At 48.3% G+C, this 27958-nt stretch overlaps 2 protein-coding genes across 4 annotated transcripts in view; both read left to right on the plus strand.

Annotated features, from left to right (window-relative positions):
* Window positions 1-10497, plus strand: part of LOC139677176 (D-beta-hydroxybutyrate dehydrogenase, mitochondrial-like) — a 17534-nt gene extending 7037 nt beyond the window's left edge. For 2 of the 3 annotated variants that reach the window (XM_071566901.1, XM_071566903.1), the window contains exons 3-5: window positions 2912-3053; window positions 6573-6725; window positions 8297-10497. In XM_071566901.1, the coding sequence (XP_071423002.1) occupies window positions 2912-3053; window positions 6573-6725; window positions 8297-8778 (777 nt within the window). In that variant the 3' untranslated portion in view covers window positions 8779-10497. The remainder of the gene's footprint in view (window positions 1-2911; window positions 3054-6572; window positions 6726-8296) is intronic. The other variant, XM_071566902.1, reaches the window with a different exon arrangement.
* Window positions 10498-21763: 11266 nt separating this feature from the next.
* APOD (apolipoprotein D) lies at window positions 21764-27454 on the plus strand. Its single transcript, XM_071566333.1, has 5 exons — window positions 21764-21872; window positions 22473-22626; window positions 22891-23012; window positions 24778-24866; window positions 26291-27454. The coding sequence occupies exons 2-5, from the start codon at window positions 22504-22506 to the stop codon at window positions 26524-26526; spliced, it is 570 nt and encodes a 189-aa protein (XP_071422434.1). The 5' UTR covers window positions 21764-21872; window positions 22473-22503; the 3' UTR covers window positions 26527-27454.
* Window positions 27455-27958: the final 504 nt, after the last annotated feature.

A 27958-nucleotide genomic window follows, 5' to 3' on the forward strand; every position in this document is an offset into this window, starting at 1 on the left:
CTGAATCCTACAAGCTTCCTTGGGAAAAAGCCCTGGCCGTGTGTGTTACAGAATGGCTCTCTGCTACCAAGTGCCTGCGTGATCCTCAGCACCACTGTATTGGGATCCTCCAAACCAGAACAGGGGAGAGGAGTGAGCAAGGGGGAAGGAAAGCAGCCAAAAGCTGGAGGAACGTTCATCAGCTGGGTAGAGAGGGATTGTGGGGCTGCTGGGCTTCCCAGCCAGGAGCAGCCTCTGCCGAGCACAGGGTGGGGTGGACAAGCAGAGCCGTGCAAGGCTGGGAGGGCAGGATAACTGGGGGAAAGGAGATATCGTGGAGGAAACAGCAAAGTCCCACTGAAGGCATCTGAAGAATACTTAGGCAGTAGGCTGGGCTGGAGCAGGATGGCTTTCAACTCAGAACTGGGAAGGACAAGATGGGAGATTCTATGAGGACAAAAATCAGACAAAGTGTCAGCAAAGGGAGAGGGAGAGAGACTTTGCAGGAGTAGTTGTGCCATTGCTGCCAAGACCTTGTTTGATTTGTGCTGCTGCATGACTCCTGCTGGTGAATCCCAAGGTCAGTAAGGTCATCCCTGCAAGGACAGCCTGGCTGGTCCCATGGGAACTTCTCCTGGTGTTTTCCCAGTCAACAAATCTCCCATTTGAAAAACAAGGAGGGAGTACCATGTGCTTATCTGAACAGGGAATGACAGCCCCTGAAGACCACAGAACATAAGATGATGTTCACTTGCTTCCATACAAACATATGGTTGCTTCATATGTGAAGAGGTTTTCTGAACAAAAGAGTTAAGTATTTTGTTTTACAATTATATAGTGGCTGAGGTGGTATCTGCAACTATGAAAAGTGGTTCCTATTGAAATTGTGTGTTGAAGTCAGTCTTCCAAAATCAATGTTTTGTCAACAATGAATGAATTGTAGCTGGGAAAGTAACTTTGCAAATAGAGTTGCATTGGTGATAGAGGAAAATTCATTTCAATATGAACAATACAAACTATTTATATTGGATTTTTAAGTTGCTGTCCTATGACTTTGTTTCTTAAAAAGAACAGTGGAAATATTTCTTGTTTAGTTTATAAGTATTGTGAGAGATTAAAAATATGTAGGGAAAGGCACTGTCAGTGCTGAAATGACAACTGGCAGTTGAATACAGAAATTCAAGTTTTATATGTTATATATGTTTTTGTTTTTATATAGATACAATAAAGCTCTGTATAATCTGATTTAGCTCCACTTTATTCACTGTTAAGTGGCTGAAAGTTGCTTTGTATAAGTCAGTGAGATGCAAGAGCATCTTCCAGAAATACATTAAGGCATCATACAACCCTCATCTGTTTCAAAGGGAATATAATATTTTGGTGACTATGTTACTGACTACTTGTATTGCCCCTTTCAGAGGTTGTTTTCATGGCCAGATAAGTGGCCAACACAGCACGGCACTACATTTGATGTGCATTTAAAAAGCTTCAAGCTGTATTTGCTGTTCTTGTGATACTGGGAAATAAGTGAATTGTGAAATAACGTGCAGCCATGGGGCCAGGAATTCGTTCTTCCTGTTGTCATAATGCCAGTGTCACTATATATCGATTTTTAAGAGAGCTGCCCTGTTTTTCTTAGGGCCATGATGGACATTTCAGCCCTTTTCCTTCATTACATGTCATTATTCACTGAACTGAAGGTGGAGATGAGATGTTCTATACAGTATTAATTAACTAGCCTGAGATACTTACAAAAACTAAGCTGTTACATGTTTTTATATCTGCCTGGCTGCAAAGGCAGCTGAGCAGGTGACTGTGGGAGGGTTGCTCGCCTTGTTTGCCCTTGTGCTGTGGGAGTTGGTATCAAGTGCTAAAGGAAGACTGGCAGCCAGGCATGGTGACTCACCAATTCATAACTTCTTCCTCCCTAATGAGGCAGAGCCTGTGATTCAGGGAATAGTTTTGTGAATTAAATCTCGAGCCTGCTGTGGAACCACATGGCTAATCTGTGCTCTTTTCACTTTAATTTATTTACCACCTGAGCAAGGCTGTAAAGCTTAGGCAACAATTCTACCTGTAAATGACCAAGTAAAATTTGGAATTTTAACTGTGTTTATATTTGAATAAACAAAAAACCACCACAACAGTAACAGAATCTCTAATGATAGCAGTGGAGTGTGGAGTAAAGAAAGGAAAAGGGTAGAAAGGAAAGCAAAGCCATCATGTTCTTATTGCCTACAGTGTGAAAAAAAATTTGTTCTTTCTTCCTTAACCAGAATCTCCTTTCATGCCTTAAGTCTGTAATTGTGCTGTTATGTAGCAGATCTCCACTGAACATGTATTCCCGTGCAGCCTGTGCTGCTGTGTAGTAAGAGCACGATATCATATGGGCTCAGTTGCCAATGTTTCCTGCTGTATCCTGTACATCAAACTGTTTGCTGTTGGCCATGCTGAAGGGGTGCCTGCTGTCTTGTTTTCAAAGTGGTCTGAAAATACCATTTCATTAGAACCCAGGCAATATTTTGGGTTGACATGATTAGCCTTTTGCTTTTAAGCCTGGAGTATTTGACTCCTATCTCTGTACAAGTGTTCGCTGTGTTACCTGTAGACCATGGAGACTGAAGCAGTGGAGTCACCCCCACTTCTCCCAGGATGGCACAGTATTTCACCATACAAAGAGCCAGCAGGGTGGGATTCATGGCCTCTCAGGGTAGCAGGTCCCTGGTGCAGTTATAGAAGTGGTGCTGGAGGGAGGGAATAGACAGAAGGCAAGCTGGCTTGTGCAGATTGGGTGCTTATTTGTGCACCAGGTTTACACCTCTGTGGAATGTCAATAGCATCTGTTTCCTGTCCATATGAACATGTCTCGCCCCAAGCTGCAGTACTGTCCTTGGTCCATCCTAACGAGGCACCTTTCTGTTCTACTGAGCAGGATGAGAATGGAGATGGAGCCAGGGAGCTGAAGAACATGAAATCAGACCGCATGAAAGTGCTACAGATGAATGTGTGCAGTGATCAGGAGGTGGCTGAGGCCATGGATTTTGTCAAGAGGACTCTGAAGGAGCCAGAGAAGGGTATGTGGGGATCTTTTGCTCAGAGAATCCTCCCTGCAGAGCAGACCATGCACTGACCAGGTCATTCTCTTTCTGTGCCACCAAAAGAGGGTTAACAAGCCTGAAGAACTGTGACAGTGTGTGGCTGGCAGTCAGGCAGTGCTGTGCCCAGGTCAGTGAGGATAATTGTCTTGCTGTTGATATGGCAGCCACATGGAAAGAGACCAAGACTGGCTGGAGGATTAGGCTTTAATTCTGCATCCCATAAAAAGCAATGAGTGGCAGCAAGCCGACAAGTATCTGTGTCTTTGTCCTTGAATGTCTGTGAAGGGCATAGAATGGCCAGAGCTTGATCCCTTGTACTTCTGCCACAGCCTGGCTCATGCAGACCTTGTTAGTGACCCTGCTAATGGAGGGGTGACAGGCCCTGGCTGTTTATTGCAGTCCCCTCTGCTGGGTGGGTACAGCTGAGTGCTGAGCTGGAGCACAGATCTGACCTGCCCCAAAGCCTGCATCAATCTTCAGCCAGGTCAGTCCATGTCTTCAGTTTGCCATGCAGCATCCCAGAGGTGATGCGAAGTGGGATCCAGGGTAGGCTTGGTACAGATGACCTTAATCCACATGCCACCTTAAGCATGAGTCCAACTCATGGACCCTAAAAGCATGTCAAAGAAGACAGGAGTCCCTTCTTTCCTTCTTAGGAGTGGTTTTTCAGTGGGATGTGAGTTTACAGTCAGAGCCTGATGTGACACCAACTAACCTCTTCCCCTGTGGTGAGGTTATGAGGCTTCTTGCCCTGTGTAGGTTTCTCTGCAGCCTCTGTGCCAGTAGCAAGCTGGACAGCAGCTACAGACACAGGCTGAGGATGAACTGAAGTTTGACATCTGTGGCTCAAAGACTTCAGGGTTGTGTGCCTTGAAGGTGGTTACTCCTCTTGAAGCTTGGAGGAGACTGCCATGGCCCTGTCTTTGTTCACAGCAAGTATAAAGCTAGTAAGTAACAATAGCTCTAATCTTCATGCAAATTACATGAGCACACCTTTCCTTCTAAAACAAGCATATGAAATGTAACTGAGTAATGCACAAGTTCTGATCCCACACATGTTCTCTCTGCATGGCTTTTCTTCCTACACAATCACCCAGCCCTCATCACACATTTCACAGCTTCTCAAGCTTTTCCTGAAGAGCCCAGCAACAGCAGTGGTGGCACAGAGCCATTTCCCACTGAGTGAAAGCTTGGAAGGGAGCAGTTCTGTTGCTTCTATAAATGCAGCAGTGTTTGCAAAACCGTGTGCGTAGCAGAGACAGAGAAGTCTTGCATCCCTGATCAGCAAGTTGGACCGGTTCCTCCTGCACTTGAGAGCCTTATCCTGTAGCTGTTTGCTCCAGCATGATATGCAAAGCAACAAAGGCTTCCTTTAGGCCCATCAGTGTGACTGAGGTTTGAGGCTTGCCAATAAATAACGCTCAATAAATAAGTGTTGGAATGTAGAGACTATTGAGACTGAGGTGCCTTGCACAGAGGTTGTTGCATGCTGAATAAGGCCCCAGAGGAGTTCTTGTGCTTTACAGGTTTTTTTCCTCTTCTCCCTGAGGTGTGTATATAAGGCTGAACGCATAAGGCTGAACTCGTTTTGATAGGAGTGCCCCTGTTTGCTTTCGGTCTTATGCAGTTCCCACTGTATTGTTGACACTACAGATGTAATAGTGATAAGGCTCTGCTCAATAAACACACCACTGTCCAGCAAACAGTCCTGTGACTGGGCAGCCCTCAGCACTTTGTTCTGTGTGTGACATGCCCTGATTGGCGAGCAATGAAATTCCAACAACAAACTATTGTAAATAACGATTCAGGGACATTCACGAAAAGTAACCTCATAACCCAGGAAATTAAAATTGTTGTAAAGAAATTTACAGGAATTTGTCAGGAATACTCTGCAGAGGTCAGTTTGTGACCAATAGTTTGGTAATCTCTGTGAAATTTGCTTTGCATGATTTCTTGTTACTGGTGAAATGATACCATCAGGTACGCTGTTTCCATGGTCCTGCTAACAATTAGAGCTTACTTTGCAGCAGCACAAGGGACCCCATTTGGGCCAAGATGCTCTGCTGGCTGCAGATGAGTGCCAGTTTCAGTCATCTTGACCCACTGAAGCAACTACACTTCAGTAAGTGAAGCAGTGACAGGCTGCTACAAACAGCTGGCCAACAGCCTCCAGGGAGAACAACCTTAGCTGGGAATGGGGCAGGGTTACTGAGACCCATGTGAGAGCAGCATGTCAGGCTGGCAACAGCATGTTGGTGTTTTCAAGTGCACTAGGAGGATAAATTCCATTGCACAATGGCAGAGTATTGCAATTTGCCTAGAGGACTGTGTTTGGTATCATATATGGTTACTATCTGACCATGAATAAATACAGGCTGGGAGTTATTAAGAGACTTTTCTACATCAGGGCAAGGAAAGCTGTGGAGCAGAGGCAAACAGGCCAAAAAACTTCTGAAAGAGGGCTTGATAACTTTTATCAACAGAATGGCATGACATTGGCGCTTTGGATAGCAGCGTTGAAGCTCCCTGGACATGAAGATTGCTCCTTAGCCCTGTGTTTGTTCTTGGCAGTAAGAGGAAAGCTAGGGAGTGGAAAGGGGCACTGAGTCCAATACACCGCAACAGTCCAACCCTGACTCCAACACAATGCAAAATAACCATAGTGAATGGCAGGACATCTAATGAGGAGCAACTCTGTTACCTTGTTCCAGCTCTTTGTTTGTTCTTCGTGCAGTTTATTGCTTCAACAAATCCATGAGGTATGGATTCAGTCATACAGTTGTTTCCCACTGGGACTCCAGAAGTAATTTCTTTGAAGGGTCAAGTCCTTGGTGACCAGCTAAGTCCTGACATGTAAGTGGCTCAGTGCAGTCAATTTAATTTTGATAAGACTGCATGTGCAGAAGACATTAATTTTTAGATTCTAGTTGTTGTAAGGGTTCGTTGTAAGTTTGCTAACTGCTGATAAAGTTAGGGTTGAGGGAAACCGATACTTGGACTAAAACACAGCAGCTGGTAAGCAGGCCATGAACTTGCAGATCAATACCATGCACTCTCCAAAACAGGATTGTAAAGGGGATTTAGAAATCCAACATAGTTGATTTCCTTGGTTTTTTTTAAAAGGCGGGGAAATCCAACCTCCTCCAAAAATCCATAATGACACTGAATGAAGACAAACAAACCTGGGACCAACAGGAGGCATAAAAGAGGGTCAGCCAAATCCAGTCATAAAAAGCCCCAGAACAGCATTTGACCTTACAGGAAACATTCAGGGAGGCAAAGTTTGTGGCCCTGTCACTCTCCCTGATGTTCCAAACAAGCCCCTGGCTTACCAAGAATGTAGTTCATCTCCTTGCTGAGTTTTTCTCTACAACTTTCTTTCTACAAAAGCACCCAGTTCTTTGTAAAGATTTTAAGTTAATGTGAACAAGAAGGCAGATGCCTTTTCTCTCATGCTCTTCCTTGTTCTACTCTTTAACCATGTGTTTTTGGCAGGTCTGTGGGGCCTGGTGAACAACGCTGGCATCTCGACCTTTGGAGAGGTGGAATTTGCAAGTTTAGACAACTACAAGAAGGTGGCAGAGGTCAACCTGTGGGGCACTGTGAGGGTGACAAAGGCTTTCCTGCCCCTCATTCGTAGAGCTAAAGGTACATGCTGGGCAGTGTGGCAAGGCTCAGAGTTTTTGCAACACAGCAAAGAGATGTAGCTAAAAATCCTGGCTGTGCTTGGAGGAATGCCTGTGCAGCCCAGGGAGGGTGTCTGAGGCATGAAGTTTAAGCATTTGGTAGTACACACCACTCTTGGAGCAGTCCAGGCACCTACACTGCAGGTGTTGTCTTAAACATCCAGGATATCAGAGACCTTTATGTAGTGCTGGCAGATACCACACAGACAAGATAATCCAGAGTCCACTGTGTGACTGTCTTTAGATAACTGAATCTTCTCTCTTCATGTTGTTCAGTTCACAGATGACTTTAGGTAGTGATGGTATAAGTGAGAGTCAATAGCAGCCATTTTATAGATATTAGATTATAGATATCTTAGAAGACAATGGTATTATCAAAACTCTTTGTTTTATATAAAAAAAAGATATGTATAAGCAGAATTCTGAAGTGCTTCTTTATTTAGTATGTGTGGGAATGCTGGCACAGGTGTGTGTTCTATGAGGACAAAAAGGGGTTATATTGAGAAAATTGCTCAGATACTGTTTCCACAAAGCAGGTAACCACTAAACAAGCTCCATCTCACTACTAAAGGTATCTTAGCCATCAGCTCAGTAGGTGTTTCTCACAGTCTCTCTAAGTTACAGTTAGGTCTAGAATGAGACAGCAGAGCTGCCCACTTGTTTCTCAGCTAAAATTTCAAGCTGCAGAAGGATGTTGGGTTCCATGGCTGTGAAAATCCTCTCTGTAAAAATAGCTGGTGGGATTTCAAGAGCTTGTTGGTATATCTGTAACTGTAGTTGCTCACAGCTTGTCTTGGATAAGGGCAGGGGCAGAGACACCCACAGAGTAGTGACCACTGCAGTCACCATCCCAAGGCAGTGCCTGATCTAACACAAGCTGCCAGAGCTGTCATGGGCTACTGGCAAGAGTTAGGGCAATTGCTCTCTGCTGCCCCATGGAGAGCAACACATCAAATTTCCCCTTATTTGTCCCAGGCATGGACACTGTAGGCCCTCGTGGCTGACCAGCTGGGTAAGCAGACTGTGCTGCTCATGCTGCAGATTCAGAGAAATCTCTACTCATTCTATGCCATCCAGCTTGTGTCTAGAAGCACATAGCTGTGTTAGGCAGAGGGACTGTAGTTGAGCTGTTGTGCTTACAGAAAAACCAGAATGCTTGTATGGCATCACACTGAGTTGTGAGCTTTGCAACTTGTAATGCTGCTAGCTGGCACCTTGAACCCTTCTCTAGCAAGACAAGGAGTGGAACACACTGATGTGAGAACACACAGCTTGCAGTCTCAGAAGATCTGAGTACTTCCTGCTTAGAAATTTTGATACCATGGCAGGCATGTGTACCCTCCATGGAGGAGGTCAGAGCAGAGGGTAGCCTTTCTTGAGTCAGGAGAGAATGGCTCCTTGACAGGGGATTTGTATGCCTCTTCAAGATTCAGATATTAGAAATCAGCATCATCCAACTAAGCACCCTCTTACTGAGATGTTCTGACTGTTTCTTCTGCAGCCCATCTTCTCTCCCTGCTCTTTTCTCTCTAGGCCGTGTGGTGAATATCACGAGCATGTTGGGACGGATGGTGAGTCCGTCTCGCTCCTGCTATTGTGTTTCCAAGTTTGGGGTGGCAGCCTTCTCTGACTGCCTGAGGCAGGAGATGTACCGCTGGGGTGTCAGAGTCATCCTCATCGAGCCCAGTAACTTCGTGGCAGCGACCGGCATCCTGACGGCGGAGGGCATCGACAACCAGGCTGAGGCTCTGTGGAGTGGGGCCAGTGACACTGTGCGGGAGGACTATGGGGGGGAGTATTTCAGTCGCCATGTGGCCATGATGAAGTCCTTTGTTAACAGTGGCCTGAAGGACATGTCTCTGGTCGTGAATGACATCACTGATGCGCTCACTTCCCCATGTCCCAACAACCGTTACAATCCCATGGAGACCTACTGGTGGGTGAGGCTGCAAGTTATGACCCACCTGCCCACGGCCATTGCCGACTGGCTTTACATCCCTGGAGCCACCCTGTGAATGGCCATCCTTCAGGCATCCTTCCAGGGCTCATACATACAAGTTAGAGCTAACCTCTGCACTCCTTGCTGATGTGTCTCCCCTGTAGGTGCATGTGCTTCCCCTTTGGGTTATGGCTTCTAGTCATGTGTTGTGGGATGCATGGCTTTTTGTTGTTGGTTTTTTTCCCTAATTCTTGTTTGCATTCCCTGCTGTCCTGTAAAGTTGAAAGGTGTTTTCCTTTTATCTATGGAGGAGGCAGAGGAAGGTTAACATAATGGATCAAATATGTGGCTAGTGTAACTGGGTCAGCAGATCCCCCAGTGACAAATTTGGCTCATTAATGGTCCCTTGCTTTTCCTTACAAGGACAAGCTGCTAATAGCAGAGTAAAGCTGTTGCTATGAGATGGCTCAAAGGGAGAAAATAAAATGGGGAACAAAAGCAGACTTTTCCATTTGATTGAAAATGGGTCAGTCACAGCCTTCCATTGTTTTCGCTACTGCTTGGAAGCGCTGCTGCACTGTGACTGCCTACTCTTTTCAGGGAAACAGCAACACTGCTTCTAAATAGCCTCATTACCTGGCTGCAAAGAAGGGTTCTTCCCTCCCAGCAACGTGGCCAGGAGGTGCCAGAGCAAACCGCTCCGAATAATGAGTGAGGTCTGAGTCATCCCTCAGCCAGTCCCTGTGGATGCTGGGACTTGCAGCCTCTCTCCACCTGCTGCTGCTGAGCTTTGTGGGGCAGGGTTTAAGCTTATGTAGCAAACAAATTTGGCTCCTCTGATTGCTACCTTAGGTGCCTAAACTACTCAGCTATGGTACACTGTCTAGCCTTCCCCCTGTTTCCCTCATGTCACTGTCCCATCCAGACTTCCTCTTGCTGGTGTGGGGGAGGTGCTGTTGGCTTTCCCAAATCAGTTTGTTGGTTTAATCCCCTGTCCTTGAACAGTGATGGGGCACTATGCATGCACTGTGGCCTGACTGTGAGCTCTGGAAGGGTGCCTTAGGAGACACATTTCTTGTTTTTAATATTGCACAATGAAATCTCCATGTCACACAATAATCTTCTCTGGGAATCTCCTGATAACTGGAATGAGTTACTCTTGCCCAGTATCCCCAAGGGTGTTTCCTGTTGGTCATAGACAGGATTTCAGAATTTTTTCCAAGTGCTCGGGCTGCCTGGCTTTGTGGCCTGTTCTCTCTGTTCCAGTGGTGACCACTGGTGGAGCAGCCAGCAGGCTGCAGGTGCTGCTGGCCAGGCTGGGCCCCCAGCCTCCTTAGGTACCAGATTTCTCTTCACTGTTTTGCCTTATTAAGTGAGATTAAGTGGCTATGAAAAGAGCTTATTGATTGCTCTCTCTTCTTCTGTCTCTGCTAGCTCTGACTTGGAAGCTGTGCCTTACACTTTTTGTATGCCACTGGCTGTAAATTCTTGGAGTCTGGATGCAGTTGTGAATGCTGTGATGCCTTTAGGAAAGCAGGCTTCCCTTGGAGATGCTGTCATGACAGCTTATATTACAAGTAACAACTCCTGAAAATGCTGCTGTGCAGTTCTTTTTTATTCCAGATCATCAGCTCATGGTGATTGTCTGGGATCTGGGACCCGGAAAGATCCCACTGAACTGCAGCTTAAACAGTGTTGTAATGACTTCTGCCCCCTTCACTGTGAAATGTGATTAATGTTAAGTAGCTCTGATTTGCACAGAGAGAAAAATAAACTGTGAGATTTGTAAAGCATATATCTGGCTCCAGTGCATCTTTCTACATTGGTTTTCTCAGCACTTTAGAATCTGAGGCCAGGATTTCATTAGGTTCAGTAATTAAGGAGGTGGTGATGCTTCAGCACGTAGTGGAACTGTGAAGGCTCAGTGAGAACTGCCCAGTACAGAATGGGCACCATAGCCTATTTCTCAGCAAAAGGCAGCTGGAGAGACCTCTCTGCAAACGCACACATGTTAGTGTTTGTATTTTATTTTATTTTGTGGTTTTCCTCGAAGGGCAGTGCTGAGAGCAGCGCTGTGCATTATTCTTTGCCTCAATGCTCTGCGTGTAACTAATCCAAGTGCTGCAGCTGCCTGGTAATATGGATTAGCTCTTCTCACAGACAGGATGGAGACTGGCAAGCCAAGAAGTGTCCAAGGCCACGCAAGGACCTCGTGGTTGAGTTAGGGTTAGGATTTCACAGCATGTGAGCCCCAGTCCCTTCCTCTGCCCCTGAGAAGTGCTCAGGAAGGGCTCTCGGTGCCTGAAGTGGTTCATTTCAGGCAGAGGTGAGACACAGCAAGTTGCTGTGGAGATCCTTCACTGACAGTCCTCTCTTTACCTCTTCAAGGAGCTACGCAGGGTATGACAATCTACACTTCTTCCTCTGGGCTTCACAAGTCTTTACCACTGTCAAGAGTGGCCCACATCCTAGGTTTGCTGTTCTAATGTGGCTGAAGACCACAACCAGCCACAGAGCTGGCCAGGAGATGTGCTGCACCAAATGCCAGCTTTGCAGTGTTCCTGGGAACTGTGTGTGACACTGTGAAGGGCAAAACCCAGCATTTGGAAAAATTTTTGTGAGCAGTGGGATGCCATTTCTCTTAGATAACGTTGACCATGAGGATACTTCTGTGTGCCACTTCCCTCCCAAGTGGTGGCCCTGTAGCTTCTGTCTGGTTACTGAGGACTATAAAAAAAACCAGCAGCAGGGATGCTGGAATGTTAACAAAGCAGCTGCTCTCCTTTGTCTAGTGGGCCCATGTTAATGGATATTCCTGTTTCTGGCCACATGATGCCTGTGACTGACCTGTAGCACATGGGCATTGTCTGCTATATAGCCTGTTGCTTGGATATCTTGGATGGAGTCAATAAGTGTTAGGGGAAAGTTTAGAATTTGAGAAGCACTTCTTGCATATGTAGCTTTCAAACTGCAGCTGAGGAACTTCGCACTGCCAGAAATGTTGTTGGAAAAAGGCCAGTGATGGCAGTGCTTTCGCACACAACAGTGGTTCTGAAACCAGGCTGGGAGATTACGTGCGCAGCTCTCCTCTGCCTCAGGTCAGGGCCTTCCTTCTGCTTCCCTGCTGGTGTCTTCCCTGGCCCTAAAGGTCTCCTCGTGGGGTCACTGCATCTCGCAGGCAGACTGCTTCTCCCAGGGCTCCTCGTCTTCCTTGAGAAAAAAAAATCAAAGAAAAATGTCAACACTAAGAAAAACTTAAGTGTTAAACATGTCAAATAAAAATTTGGAAGCTGTGCCTTAAAGGTCTTTACAACAGCCACAATAGGTGAGAAAGGCCAAGGAGGTCCTGCCTTGCACAGAGATGCTGGCCCAGCCTCCGCCAAAGGCCAGGGCAGCACAAGGGAATGGGACATTCACAGGGTGGGGTTTCTGCGGGGAGCTCTGCTTGGCAACGCCCAACTCTGCAACACTGCCACCCAGCGCACTCGCAAACAAGAGGCTTGCTCAGCTCTTTGGGAACTGTAAGACTTAGAAAACCCAGGATGGGTTTATCTTTCTAGCTCAGAGACCTCCCCGACCATGATGGTGCTGTGCAAATAGTAACGGCAGCACCTGCGCTTCTGGATAGAGTTTTGAATACGAATTTTCAGCTTCTTGTGCAATCACAATGCTGAGAAATGTCTCAGAAACAAACCCAAACTGATACTAGCAGGTTTCTCAGCCAGCAGCAGCCTGAGTCCTGGGGATTGGAGAGAGGCTACAAATAGAATGAGAATTGTAAGAGAGCCAGCTCCATCCCTGGGGCCTGGCCTGGAGCCAGATACAGTTGATTCATTCCCAGCAGTGCTCCGAGGGTCACAGGGATGCTGCTGATACAGCCCTATCATCCTCTCCCCTGTCACTCTTTGAGGAATGGAGCAGACCCGTGTTTTCACCTCAAAACACTGATGGGAAATAATATCTTTGCCCTGACACAAGCTTATCAGGAGACACAAAGTGGCCATGCACACAGCTCTCCTGCAGCATCCAGTGCCTTCTGCAGCGTCTTCACAGTGAAGAGCTCTCCAGAGCACTCAGTGGGATGCGGAGCTGAATCAGCCCACTGGTGCAGAAGGCAGCTCTGGGCACACTGCTTGGCTGTGCCACTGTTCAGGTGCAGTTATCACACATGTGGTGCAGTGAACATGCAGTAATTCACTACCCATAAGTTTAGTTTGGTTTCCTGAGGATGGTTTGCCTCACACCACTTTTTACTGACAGAGAAGTAAGTGATGGAGTGGATCTCTGCCCACCCCTTGGCTATGACTATGTAGAATACCTTTCATCTGCCCTTAACAGAGAAACTGATTTTGTTTTGACCCTATAGGTATGGTTAGGATGGCATTTTTATGATATATTCTCATTAAGCACATAATTATCAGGTTATCATGAATGAAGGAACCCTCTCCATTAGACAGCTTCAAGCCCGAAGGGATCAATATGGAGAAAAAGTCTGAAGTCTAGTGTTTGGAAAAAATAACTTCAAGAGTGAGGGTTTCTAAGACTCAGTGGTACGGGCATACAACTCCCAGCTTTGCACTTTGATTGCCACAGCATCATGAAACTGGCCACAATACCATGAGTTTTATGGGTTGGCTTTGAAGAGCACATGGTGGCATTTGTTCTGCCTACCAGTTCCTCACTCTTGCCTTCCCCTGTGCCTGCCTGTTCCCAGCCAGCATGGCACGAGGTTGTCCACCCCACAAGCATGGCCACTGGTATGAAAGCTCTTTCGCATACAGCACCTGGCAGATGATGTGAAGAGCAGTGGTTTCCCAATTGTTGCCAGCTCCAGCACACAGCCAGAACAGATCTGGTCACCTAAAAGTTTATCAGATCTTCCTTTACTGTGTTGGACAAGATATCAGTAAAAGCAGAAACAAGAAAACTGGAAGAAAGAATTGCTGCTTTGATTGTAGAAAGGGCATTCATGTTAGAGCTGCTCTGTTTTAATGGTATAATGGAAAGAGTTCTTCCTAGGACTGAGATCCAGCACTTCTGGTCTTGGCACTTCCACTGGCTCTCACTAAGTGCCCTGAATAAATCGCTCTGTCTGCACCAAGCTCCGTTACCATCCCAGCCTCCTTTGCCACCACCTTTTCCATGCTGGAAAGCAGAAAACCACTGCAATTCAATGCATGTTGTTTTACTCATTTTGTTGTCATAACTAATGCCAGAACAGGTTATTATCCCCCTTCTCATAGACTGAGTTACTTTTTGTGGCAGAATAATAAATGTGGCATCGCCAGTCTTCTGCATGAAAGCTGCTAAAAGTGGCTTATAAAATGTTCTGAACTGCTATAGCTGCAAAGAGGAATGTGCTAGGGTTGAGGGCAGTCATTAACACCATTGTGCTGCTTTTAAATGGGCACCAAGGTTAACCATCACCCCACAGGCACCTTGCCCAGGGACCTTGAACTGCAGCTCAGGGAAAAGCTCTACATAGTGTTTTACTGCACAGCTCCAGGACCTCCCTGCCAGAGCAATTGTTTTCCTGGGGGTGCTGTAGGAGAAGGCATTTTCCTGGTGGGACTTTAACCAGGGTTACTATGACAATCAATCAGCAGGCTGTGCTTACATCTCCTTCCTGGCTTCTGCCTCCTCAGAGGTGTTGAAGCATTTGGAGTGCAGCAGAGCACCTTCTCTTTGCAGTTCTAATGAGAGGCAACCGTTGCTCCAGGCAGCAGAACGAAGGAGAGAGCTGTTGGGAGAGGGAATACACCCTGATAAGGCCCAATAGCTCCATCACTTACTGCAGGGAGGGATGTGGTCTGTCCTGCAGAAAGCAGAGCACAAGTGCCTGTGCAGGTACTTACCCTGGCAGCCCTCCAGAGAAGAAGATGGGGATCAAGTGCTCCAATACTTTGGTAATGGGGAAGTGCCTGCAGAAAATCTTCTTGGGGACTCAGGAAAGGCTTTGAGGTGGCAATGGCCATCTTTAGAGAGGATGAGGTAGTGTGTTGGCTTGACTCTTGGCACAAGATGCCTTAGAGAAGGTGAAGGACATAGTCATCTGATGGGTTCAGTGGTTTGTCCATCCCAACAAGGGACTCCAGCACTGAGTTTTCTCAGGGTGTGGGGATGGTGTTTACTGGACTCTGCTGCCACACCATGTGCACCTGCAGGAAATACCTTTCTTTCACATCTTCCTCCTATAATCTCTGACCCCACAAGAAGTCCCAACCTCATCTCCTCTCTGTGTGTGTTCTTTTGCTGCGCACATTTATCAACAAGAGAATCCCTACAACTCTGTAGCCCAGTAGTACATCTGGACCTTCTTTTTGCACCACTGTCACTTTTCCACCCCTGACCCACACATGAGCTGCCTGGTTTCCTCAGGCTTTGGGGACACCTGTACCAGGTGGCTGCCCTTGCTGCAGCACTAACAGGAGTAGGAAGCCCCCAGCTCACTGTGGGCAGGCATGGCATGTGGCACAGCCAATCCATCTCCTGGCTCAGGAATCTTTCCTTCCTCAAGCACAAGCCAGGATCTGGCTTCCAGCTCTATCTCCACATGGGCACTTACATTCAAGATCAGTTCCATTGCATCTCAAGGAAGTTCTTACATCCCTGTACATCTGTCCTGATGTGAGAAGCTTTTGTTTTTGTCCATGGATAACAACCATTTCTCAAGAATAATTATGTTGGGTAATGCGAGAAATAACACGTGTTGTCACAAAAATTCAAGATAATTGGATAATTCTTACATGTTCTTATCCCAGATGTCTTTGCCTTAAAATACATGCTTGACTAGTATTCCTGGGGTACAGCATGAATAAAATAATTTTTAATACGGTCTGAACTAATAATTCCTGAAATCTCCCAACACCTTGAATGGTATCTCTGTGCTGTTTCATACTGTAACTATGTATTGCATCAAAGTCTGATGCATCAAAATCACTGACCACTGAATTTATGTTATTTATTTTCTGTACAATGTAAACTCCAGTCCAGCAAACACTTAGGCCTGTGTTTCAATGCAAGCTGTGTGTGCTTGGGCCCAGCATCAATGCAGCTATTCATGGGCAAAGCCAAACACATATGCCAGTGTCTTTGTGCTCTGCAGCCTGTGGAGAGGGATGTGACTTGGTCTTTGAGAAAGGGATTCTTAAAATTCTTCTCTGACCTGTGGTGTGAGACTGGGGAGCTCAGAGATGTGGGGTGGAAACGCTGTTCTGGCTGGGGGAGAAGTCCATCAGGGCCAGAGTGCTGCCCTTGGGTCTTCCTGGTGCGTAAATAAAACAAATATACAACAGCCTTGGGGCCTATGAGTGGGGGGTATCTGAGGGTCTGAAGACACCCTTGAACTCTGTGTGTGATTCCTCCACTCTTGGTAGCTGACACTCTGCAGAGCTCCTGCAGCAGGAGAGCCTGTATCCCCGCTGAAGGGCTTCTCGCTCGGCTGGCAGGACAGCATAATCTGCAGAAGATTCCTTAATTGCATTTCTTAATGCAATAAAGGCCGTTCTCTCTTTCTGTGAGTGGAGCTGTGATCACCCACACACTGTATATCTGTGTCATGAGGAAGGTGTAGGTTGTATATAGGTCATAGAAAATATAATTGTGTAACTGCATTACTGCATCCCTGGGCTAAGGGCTGAAACATGGCTTAACTGCAGAAAATAGGGCTGTGGGCTTTAAATAGCCTTACTTGGGCATTTCTTGGACAGAGCTGGTGGTGCTGTGAAAAGATCACTGCAGCTTTTCCAGGAGAACAGAAAATCCCTTTGCAGAAGGCACTCTCTAAGCATGTTTAATGACATTTTAAAAAGAATTTAAAATGTGTTTCTGTATGCTGGAGGTTTCTGGTCCAGAAAAAAGCATCATGAATCCACTGGGGAATGTGTGAGCTCTCCTCTGAGAAAGGGGTGCAGAGCAGGGCAGCTGGGGTGCTCTTTGGACTGGGCTCAGTGAGGCACAGAGGACCCATGCAAGGGGGGAGCAGCACCGTGTGCTGAGCTGAGCCTGCAGTGCCCATGACACTTAAATCTGAGCAGGCATTCACAGACAGAGCCCATGGGAGTATGTCCATGGGATCTGCTCCCACATCCACTGGAGAACTCGTCCTATTCTTCCCCCTTCTGCTGTGTGCTCTCTGCTGCCCTCTGTGAGGACACTTCCACCCTTGAGTCTCCCACGAGCTGCCTGGTTCCCTCAGGCTTTGGGGACACCTGTGGCTGCTCCCCTGCTGCAGCACTGACAGGAGCAGGAAGCTCCCAGCTCACTGTGGGCAGGCATGGCACTTGGCACAATCGGTCCAGCTCCTGGCTGAACACCTGCCTTGCCAGTACCTGGCATCTGCTGTGAAAACCCTCAGCAAACATCAACAAAACTTTTAAAACTTTATTTAGCAGCATTAGGTTGCCCTTGGTGTGGGGCACTGGAACATACTGAAAAGCCAGGATTATGGGTGCTGCTAGCACTCTGGATTTTATGGTGAGCACATTGACAGGGGTGAAATGCTGCTGGGCCAAAGCTTTACCACTGGTCCAGCTCTGCCATGTATTTTTGTATATAGATACCTAGTTTTCCTTTTGTTATTTTTCTTCTACTTTCTGCAGAATAAATATTCCTCTGGCTCCTCTCTCCTCAGGGACTCAGATCTTGGCAGCAGTGCCAAGCAGGTTGAGGAGCCTTCCTCAGCCCTGCCAGAAACACTGCTGGTTCTGCACAATAGAGTTTTTCCCTTAAAAAGTAATATCCTTGAATCTTTCTCTTTGGTTTCTTGTGTTTTGAATACAGAAAGGGTTATTTTCCAGGGTGGAGAGCTACTCACTAATTGTATATAGATGAATCACAACAGCTTTTGTGCACTTGCATGGGACCAAATTCCCATATCCCATGGGCCAATTCATGCTTCCAGAGTCTGTTTACTTCCTTTGCTGTCATGAGTGTAATTTAAGATTTTACACTATTTTGCATAAATGGATTTCAAAGCACTTTTTGCCACTCCTAAAAACAGAGGAAAATTCCTACCTGCCTTCCTTTTGTCTGTCTTATCTCCTGCAAGTTCATTTTTGTTTCTATATACATGTTGCAACTTGTCTGACCAACCCAAAGCCCCATTTCTTTCAGAGGAGGAAGAAAAAGCACCAAAAATGAATTTGCAGGAGAAAAGACAGAGGTAGGAATGGAAGGCATCTTCTGAGCTGGGAAGAGCTGTCCATGCAAACATTGTCTCCATGGTGGGACTCTCAGGATATGATGCCTCAACACTGGAGGTCCCACAGAGAGGTTCCAGCACTGAGGCTCCAAAGGCCTGCACAAGGTCTGCTCACACAGAATGGTGCAAAATGACCATGTCCATGTCCATGGCAGCTCTCCAGGTCCTGTGGATTTGGGCTGCTGAGGCACTATCTGGAGATGAAAACTTCCTTGTGGGAATAGACAGAGAGACCTAGGCTTGTGTATACCAGGACTGGCACTGGTGGTGTCCTACAAGCAAAGCATATACCCAGAGCTCCTGGTCCCTGCAGTGCTTCCACCAGAGGCTCTTCCAGGTGATAAGGGCTTGCGCAGCTTCTTGACTATGCTAAGTAATGCCAAGGATGTTGTCACCAGGTTGAGAGGACAATGTCACTCCAGATGCTCTCCCATCCCACAGCAGGTGGAAGCTTCTGGGGGCTTCTCTGCAGCTGCTGAAATTCCAGCTGAGGCATTGTATGACAGCCTGGATCTGGGGAGCCAGGTGCCCACCAGACCTGTCTGGCTGAAGCTTCTCTGTAAGTGCCAAAAGCTGATTTCTGAGTGGTCCAGGGTGTGCAATGGGATGATCTCACTTCTGCACTAAGCCAGGTCAGCTGCAGGTAGAATGTCATGGATGGAGTGGCACTGCCCTGTCCCAGCACTCAGAGGCCTGAACTTTATCTGCAGCTTCACCTTGTTCTAACATGGGGGTTTTCTTTGGTGGCAGCACTCAGTGCCATTGTCTTCTCTCCCTAGAGCCAGACAAACCTTGCCTCTGAATTGGGCAACTGACAATGCAAGATTATCCTGGCCAAGGTAGCCCATCTGTATGTGCCCCATCCACAGTGTTGCCTCACCTGCCACCCCTGAATATGCTGTGTGGCTCATGCCATCTCACCCCATGTATGCTTTGCACCTGCTCCTGCCTGCCCATGCATCCATGTTGCTCACCCCATCCATGCCCCTGTGCCTCAAATGCAGCACTGCCCTGACCTCCTGCAGCTCCTGTGGTTCCTCACTGTCCATGTCCTGTACATGTGTCCTCTCCGCCTGCCTCGCAGCTGCCTCATCACCCAGAAATGTGGGGGAGGCTTCAATCTTGCATAAAGCATTCCAAGCATGTCTGGTTCCCCCCCCCCCCTTTTGCCCTGGTTTCTCCCCAGCTCTCCTCCTTCCTGTCCTCCCACCGCTGTTCCAGCTTCCTGCCCTTTGATGTGCCTCCCCTCCTCTGCTCCAGGGTACAAACTGCTTACCAGGTGGAGGTGACTGCTCCCACCCTACAAATAGGTGCAATTATAAGGTTATGCTTTTACCCAAATGCTTGCTCTGGAGTGCAGTGTGTGGAACTCAGAGTGGAGTCCTGCTGCAGGCCAGCAACAGACAGGACATGAAGCAGGGCCCTGCTCTGTGCAGGAGAGTGGTGCCAGTGGGTGCTAAAGGTGTAATGATAGGAGGGACCTGGGACGGCTGCTGAACACACCTGGTGAGGTGGCCCTGAGCAGAGACTCAGCTGGCAGCAGCCCAAGCCTGCTCCTTTCTAACACAGAAGCAACAGATATCTGAGTGCTTCCTGCTGTGGTCAGGCAGAGCCCAGAAATGTGTCCCTGGGGAAAGCGCAGCCAGTGCTTGTGTGGAGACAGGTCCCAACAGTGGCAGCAAGCTTGGCTCCAGGTTTCATCATTAGTGCTTCAAGCTGTGCCGTGCCTCTGCACCCATGGGGTGCCCTTGGCTGGCAGCAGCCAATGGAGGAGCCAGGCTCCACTGCAGCCCTGAGCATCTGAGTTTGCTGCCTTTGGCTGGAAGTGGGATCCCTGGTGTGTCCATGGTTTTCTTCCACTGCTGTGGGTGCTGGCTGCAAGAGAGGTGATGGCTATAGCAAAGCCCATCCCACCAGTTCTTTCTTCCACTCTCTCTGGCTCAAGGAATGTCAGCTCATGGTGGCTCCTGGCTCCTCATATCCTCCTGGTCATGCCCCAGGTGAATGCACACTACTGCAGCAGGTTCCATGGATCATGGCTGAGTGAATGCCTTGCTGCTCCAGTATGACTCTGGATGCAGGGTGCCAGGAGCCTAAGTGCCAGCGCCCAGCCACCCAGACGTGTCTCTGGCAGGGCCAGCATTGCAGGGCAGCCCTTGGGTGCTGGGCAGTGTCTGTAGGCCAGCCCAAGCATAAACCCCTCCTGCTGCAGCAGAACCACTCCATCTGAGGGCAAATCACTGCCACCACAGTCAGGGAGTCCTTGCTTCATCCTGTAGGAGAAGGCTGCCCATGCAGATGTGGCTACACACACAGACACACCTTCATGTGGTTGTACTCATGAATTCAGGGCAAATCACAGAATCACAGACTATTCTGAGTTGGAAGGGACCCACAAGGATCATCAAGTCCAACTCTTAAGTCAATGGCCCATACATGGAATTGAACCCATGACCTTGGCATTATTACAACCAAGTTTTAACCAACTGAGCTAATCTCAGGGTAAATGCTCTGCTGTGGCCAAGGCTGGCCATTCTGTGGGGCTTTCTCCTCTGGTTACTCTGCAGGATGTGGGCAGCCAAGCTCAGGCGAAAAACTGCCCTTGCTGGTCTGTTGTGCATGGGGAATTCCACCTTTGCAGAGCACTGCAGCAGGGCAGGGCTCATGCTGATTTTCTGATTTCTGTCCTTTTTCACAAGAGGTGAAGATGAATGTGGGACTTGCAGAGAGTCTGCAGGACACCTCTGACTTTGACATGGGCAGCCAGAACAAGCCCATCAGGGACATGGGTGGCTGCCAAAGCACTAATGGAGCTGTATGTAGGCAGAGCCCCATGAATGCTCCTCTGCCCCATGCCAAGCACTGTGGCAGACTATGGACTGGATGCTTCCCCAAGCTATTCACCCCCAGCTGGTGCTGCTGGGTCTGTGTTGAATGAGCCATGCACAGCTGGGATGGCCATCGAGGTCCTGGGAGCCCCTCAGCTGTTGGTGTGTTTCAGAGCACACCTCGATGGCACAGCCCTCATCTATGGCTCTTGGGGTGGCATTTGGGCAGCCAGGAGCTCAAGAGTGTGTATGTGCATGTAAGGCATGCAGCCCAGCATGTAAAAACACACCTAGAGAGAAAGTTTCCACAGAGGTTAAATTCAAGGAAAATTTAATTAAACACAGAGAGCTTCCTGTCAATTACTCAACTATCCTTGTGTAACTCTTGGGACTGGCTGCCTTCACAGATGGCTGCTCTGCTGTCAAAGGCATTTGCTGGGCATCTGTTGGAAAAAGTGCCAGATCAGCAAGGAATTAATCCCACTGGCATCTTTTCTTGTAGTGAGATTTAAAAGTCTAGAGGAAAACTGCTGAAAGGTCTTACAGCTCCTCAGAGAAACCAGCAATGCCTTCCACTGCTTGATCCTCCTCATGTACTCCTGCAAGTGACTACGGTGGGGACAAGAACACTGCAATGGTCCAGAGGGTCTCCAGGGCCCAAGTGGCCCCTTGGCAGAGGAGGCTGCACGCAAGGCATCACACCCTGGGAACAAAATGATGGCTGCTGCTAGTCCAGTGGGAGCAGAACGGGAGCTGCTGCTGTCCCTAGCCCCTCTCAAAGGCTGTGGCACTTCTCCCCTTCCCCTGCCATTTGCAGCCAGGCCTGAGGCTCTTGTGAGCAGCTTAAGGGCAGAGAGCTCTGCAGCTGTGGTGCGATACCCAGACACGTGGGGTGCCTTTGTTTGCCTGGGTGAGCAGCCAAGTTGCAACACAACTCCAGCTTCGTACCAGCTGCAGGTCTAAGGCAGCTGACTGGCCTGCCAAGAAACCTAAACACATCTAGGACCAGGGAGTGGCTTGTGCCATTGCTGAATAATGATGATCCCAGCATGCTTATAAAGCAAAGCGGAGAGCTCGCCACAGAGCTGTTCCTTGCAACCCTGGTCTTCCACAGAGCATCCCTCCATCTCATCCACCAAGGTATGCTTCTGAATTTAGAGATTCAAGATGGGAAATGTTTGTGTCACAGTGGGGTCTGTGCCTGCTGCTGGAGACAGATTGGGCTTTTCTTTTAAACTTGTGGAAAATGTTACCGCTGTTCCTGCAGTGTAGTTTCTTTCCAGGGAAGTAGATCAGCCCTGTGCTGCAGGGTCTATACATGCCAAACTGCCCTGAGCAGAACCCAAAGCACAAGGGCAGCATCCTGGCTCTAGGGGCTGCTTGGGCATGAGCAGCATAGCTCCTGCTTTTGCTATGCAGGAAAATCTATTCTTTCCCTCCTCACATCGTGCTTTTGGGGGTTGCATTTAGCTGGGTGTCAGATGTGGGTGATGAGTGTAAGTGCTCTCCACTAGACATTGCCTGGTTTTCTGCGCAGCCACTGGGCACAGCCTGAGCACAGACAGGGCTTAAGGATGTTTTGGGCTGGGGATTTTTCTGACACAGTGCCTTTGTGCTCTTCTTTCCTCCTTGCTGTGCCGCTGATGTGTTCTGTTGCACATGTTCCTCTCCTTCATAATATATTTCACACAAAGTTCTGTTTAAGGGAGGCCCCAGCTCAGCTACTTTCCTTCTCCCCAGGTCCGTTTCCTGCCTGCATCCCAGTGCAGCCATGCTGGGCACAGCAGTGCGGTTCTCGGTCCTATTCAGTGTCTTCAGCTTTGGGAAAGGCCAGATGTTTCATATGGGACCATGCCCAGATCCATCAGTCCAAGAAGACTTTGATATCAACAAGGTGTGAAAAGTTTTCTAACAATCTTGTAGGAGGTAGCAGGTTAGGCTAAGGGGGCATGGGACTGGCAGCAAACTGCTGCATGAAGGCATCAGCAGGTCCAGTCTTGATGCTTTGTGCTGGAGCTGCCAGTGAGGGCTTTGGCTCTGCTAAGCCCACACACACCCTGTGCCACAGATGGGCAAAAACTGTGCTGGCAAACAAGTGGGGCTGCTCTGCCTCAGCCCTCTCATGTTAAAAACATCTCTTTAAACTTTCTTTTGTCAGTATTTGGGGAAATGGTATGAGATAGAGAAGCTGCCCTCAACTTTTGAGAAAGGAAGCTGCATCCAGGCAAATTACTCATTGAAGGAGAATGGGAAGTTCAAGGTGATCAACAAGGAGGTGCTGTAAGTGTTTGCTTTCGGGCCACGTTATCACTTCAGCAGCGGCATTCCTGTCACCTCCCTTGCTGCTGTGGGTGTTCTTTTTCCTCTAAATTACCTGTTTCTGGGTCTGGGGTGCTGGGGGAGGCAACCCATGCTTGCAGTAGGTCTGATGGAATAAGGGGCTTTGCTGGGGTTACGGCAGAGATGTTGGTCTCCGGTTTCTGCCAGTGCTTCCCTGGGGCTCACTGGGTCTCTGTCTTATTGTCCAGGGTGAGTGGTGAGAAAATTGATCAAGAGCACATGGTGACTCTAGTATGAAACAGCCTGGGTCTCCTCCCTGACTGGTTTTGTGATCCCCAGTGATGTCTGAGAAGCTGGATGCCCCTAGCCCTGTCCCAGGGGGTAATGGGGTTGGTTATGGGATGGCAGCCACCACCTTGTGCTCCTGCATGCTGAGAAGTGCCTGTGCCCTGTGCTCCTCTCTGTTCCAGAGTAAAGAGACCCAATGAAAAATGGTGGGAAAGGTGAAACACCTGGATTGTTTCCACTTAGCTATTTGTCAGCCTTTTTCTGAAGCATTTACCTTGCACAGGTAGTAACTGCTGTGTAAGGGGTTCAGCAATCATTGTCAGTTTAAATCAGTAGCAAAGTGAATGCTTTTCCCTTTATTATAGTTGATAGGTGACAAATATCCTGAGCCCTCCTGGAGTTTTACATGGGCAGATGCAAAATTCATCTGTCTCCATCACCAGCCCTGGTTGTCGTGGCCTGCTGCTGTGAGGGACTGAATGAATAAAAGGGAGCAAGAGGCAAACAGAGCACTGTTCTCTGAGCTCCTGGCATAGCAAGGGGACTTTGTTCTGGCTCACAATAACAACGCAGGAACACATCCCTTGTGTCCGGCACAGAGCAGCATCCAAGCCGCTCACTGAGTGCCCAGCACTGTCTCAGCAGCTCCACTGCTTGGTTAGCACCTGGCAAACAGCTGGACATTCATTTGCACCTGCATTAACCTGCAGGAGATTAATCTGACCATTGCTGTTACCACTGTAGCAGCTCAGAAGACTGAAATGTTTTGGTTCAGTTGTGCACTGTGCATTGCTACAGCATCAGCCCCTTGACCTCTGTTGTTGGCAGGACTCGCCTTTGCCTCCATGGCTGTTCCTGTTCCACAGGGAAGTGTGAAACTTTCCTGCCCCGCAGGCAGCATCCAGGTCTTGAGGCATGCACGAAAAAATGCATTATAAGATGGGCAACCCAAGTCATAGGGCTTGCTGCCAGCAGGGCAGAGCTGTGAACCAGCAGCCTAACAAACCCTGGCTCACCACGCAGGCACAGGTAATTTGTGTGTGGAGGAATGTGCAGTGACGTGGAAAAAACACAGGTGAATAAACAGATGTGAACACGTGCCTTCCACAGCTAGTAGGAGTTGAGCTGCTCCCTGGCACATCCAAGATCCTCCCATCCTGGGCAGAGGGGTCTTGCTCTCCCTCTTCTCTGTCACTGTCACCCTGGCACCAAAGAACATCCCACTTGCAGGAGCACTTGGAGAGCGGCAGCCTGGGGTGTTGGGGTGAATATTTTTCTTGCACCAGGACCTGAGTACTGCTGAAACCATCCTCAGTGGTGAGGTGTCCCTCTGGGGATGCTGGGGTTTGCCAGTACCTGTTTCAGCCACCTCTTGACAAGAGAATGTGTCAGGAGGGATGATTTAGCGGAAGCAAGAAAAAATATAATTATTTCCCATTCTTCTGAATTTATTTCTCTTTTGCCATTCTCCCCTTAGTTCCAATGGCAAAATCAACGAAGCTGAAGGAGAAATCATGCATTTGGATGTAAAGCAGCCGGCCAAGCTGGGTGTCCGCTTTAACTGGTGTAAGTGTGTGGTGATAGACTGCTGGTGCCCATGGCCTTGGCAGTGGTGTGGGCTGAGGATGACAGTGGGTAGCACGAAGCAGGCATTGAGGGGGTGCACCCAGGAGTTAGAGATAGCAAAGCAAGGGGTGAAGCTCCCCTGGTGACTTCAGCACAGCACAATGGGGCAGCAGAAAAGGGTTAAGACAGATGTTGTAACCAGCAGGCAGTGGTTTGGTGATATCCCTCAGCGGTGGAGCACTCTTCACCAGCTGATCTCAAAGCAAGAAAGATCAGCAGTGTTACTGTCCCTCCAGGTCGTTTCACAGATGGGGACAGAGAGGAGGGGAGGCAGCAGAAGCAGCCCCACAGCCTCTGCAAGGGCCAGGAATAAACTTTCTCTGCACACAGCAGGATAGCTACTAGCCCATGCTACTTCTACTTACAAGTCAGTTTTAATAACCATTGATAATCTGTTTCTGTATCCTTTTTCCTTCCCTTGTCTGTGTAACACTCGACAGGGGCCTGCTGAGGTGCAGCGCATTTTATTTGTATTACATAGCACTTTCCTCTGTCCACAGCAACATTTTGGAAAGTAAGCAGCAGTGTCCCCTTGGCTCCCTTCTTATTCTGGTCCCTCAAATTTTTCCTTGGCTGTTTCATAGACCTCTCTCACAGAGAGGTTATTTGGAGATATGGGTGGATCAGGGATACTTGCAAAGGAGATACAATGATTGTTCATCAGCACAGTCAGATCTAATTCTGTGCAGCTACAGCATCACCTCAGCCATTTCACCTATAGCATGTGTAGCCCCAACCATCTTCACCAGGTGCGAGCCCCAAAAAACAGTTCTTGGCACTACAAGGGCATCAGAAATAAATCCCAGGGCACTTACACCTGCCTGCTGGACCTACCTCTGCTTTCTGCCTGGTGGTTTGAAGCTGGAGTAGCTGTCTCTCCTCAGTACAGATGCTTTGGGCTTAGCAGCCTGATGGAGAAGGGAATTTTGCCTAACTGGGCTGGGCTGAGCCGTACTGGTTCCCACCACTGGGTTCAGCTGGCTGCATGAGGCAGGGCTCCCCATGGCAGTGGGTGGTACTTTGTGCTCCTTGAATCATCAGTGTCAGCTTCCAGCCCTACAACTCCTTCCCACCAGCAAGAATCCTCACACGTGTATGAGCTGGGCTGGCTTTCAGCAGCCCAGGTGAGCTGTTAGGTCATGGTGTTAACTTTCCAGCAAGTCCTTCCTAGTCAGGGCTTTGTGGCTTTCTGGAGTTTGTCTGGGCAGAACAAGGAGTCCTGATGGACTTTTATAAATTACACCTCCCTGTACAGACCACAGCTGTGCAGCAGCCAAAGTGGGAACAGCCCCAGGAGCTGTAGTGCTGCAGAGTCATCCAGGGTTGGTCATGCCTCACACTCACAGTGCCCTTCTCTCTCCCAGTCATGCCTGCTGCCCCTTACTGGGTCATCTCCACTGACTATGAAAACTATTCACTGGTTTACTCCTGCACTAACATCCTCTGGCTCTTCCACATGGACTATGCCTGGATTTTATCAAGAGCGCCTGAAATGCACCCAGAAACCGTGGAACACCTGAAGAGTGTTCTCCAGTCCTACAAGATTGACACCGAGAAAATGATGCCCACTGATCAAGCCAACTGCCCTGCCGAGATGTAACTCCCGGCACGCAGTGACACAGCACCAGACCAGTGACGAACTTTGTTGCTTGCTTTATTATCCATTAGAATTTCTCTATGTAACTGAGAAATTTAATAATCTCTTTGCTAACTATAGTTTGCCAGCCCAGAGCTGCTCCTTGCTGTTATTCTCTTTATTGCTCTTCCTCCTTCTTTTACCTTGCTCTGACTTTTGCAATTGAGTCGATGCTAATGGGTGAAGAAAAGAAACCCTCAAGTGCAGATGTTAACCTTGGCTGTTGCTATGAGTCCTCCAGCACATGGATGGGAAAGAGTATGAGATGTGATGTTCAATTACTAGTCCTGGGGAAAGATCATTTTTCACACAGCTACAGGTCTGTTTCCCATTTTTGCCTTGATGCTTCTGGGCCTGCTAGGAATTCAGTGTCTGAGCTACACCATGGGCACTGACTTAGCAGCAGCAACATCTAGACATGGTGGGTCAGTCCTGCAGCCTGGGAACTGAAATTGGCGGTCTTGAAAGTTTTCCAGTGCAGGGCTGTAGGCATATGTTGCTGCTAAGTCAGCAGACCTCCTTGCTAGAAATCGGATCTGGCCCTTTGTATTTCAAGTCTAAAAATGTCCAGAAATTCAGCATCACTCAATCCCCAGTGTCTTTATGTGTCCTTTTCTGTCTCTGGGGAGTCTGGTCCTGCAGTCCTGCGTGGTCAGCCCTGACTTTACTCGTAAGCAGACAGAAAGAGATGGGGCTGTGCCCTTGTTCTCTCTTCCAGAGGCTTTTCCCTGAACACCAAGAGACTGCAGGCTCTGCCTGACACCCTGCTCACTGCTGTTCCAAGTGCCAGGTGCCTGCTGGCACTGCATCTGCCCTGGCAGGTGTTCACCAGGCACTAGGACAACTCTGCTTGAATAGCATTCATGCAACTCATTAAAAATGAAATAAAAATAGCTGCTTCAGGACTTTTGTACCTTCCCAGACACTTGGCCTTTGTGAGCAGGCAGTGGGGCTTGGCATGGGGGGTCTGCCCTTCCTGTGAGGCCGTGGCACTGCCAGAGCAGGAATGCACTGCAATGTAACAACTATGGCTGAAGTGAAATGGTTTGCTTCAGGAGCCCGGAGCTCTTTCCAGCTCTCTGGGATTGGATGTGTGGGCACCCCCCATTACCTGAGCTATGCCAGCAAACCTGTGTTGTGGCTTTGGCAGGCAGTGACACCCATCTCCTGGTCCTTTTATTGGCATGAGGAAGCAACCATGTAGATGAAGAATGTTGTAAATCTGCAGGATATGTTCTACACTTACTGTGGTGGGACCCTGGTGGTGTGGGTGTGTCACAGAGTGCTTTCTTGCCCTGGGAGGGCTACAGAGGCTGAGCAGGGAGCCAGCATGCCACTATTCTTTACTAACTGGAGGAGGCTGAGATGAGAGTGATCAGAAAGAATTGCCACATTC

The sequence above is a fragment of the Pithys albifrons genome, chromosome 11, assembly GCF_047495875.1.
Source record: "Pithys albifrons albifrons isolate INPA30051 chromosome 11, PitAlb_v1, whole genome shotgun sequence".
Classification (NCBI taxonomy): domain Eukaryota; kingdom Metazoa; phylum Chordata; class Aves; order Passeriformes; family Thamnophilidae; genus Pithys; species Pithys albifrons.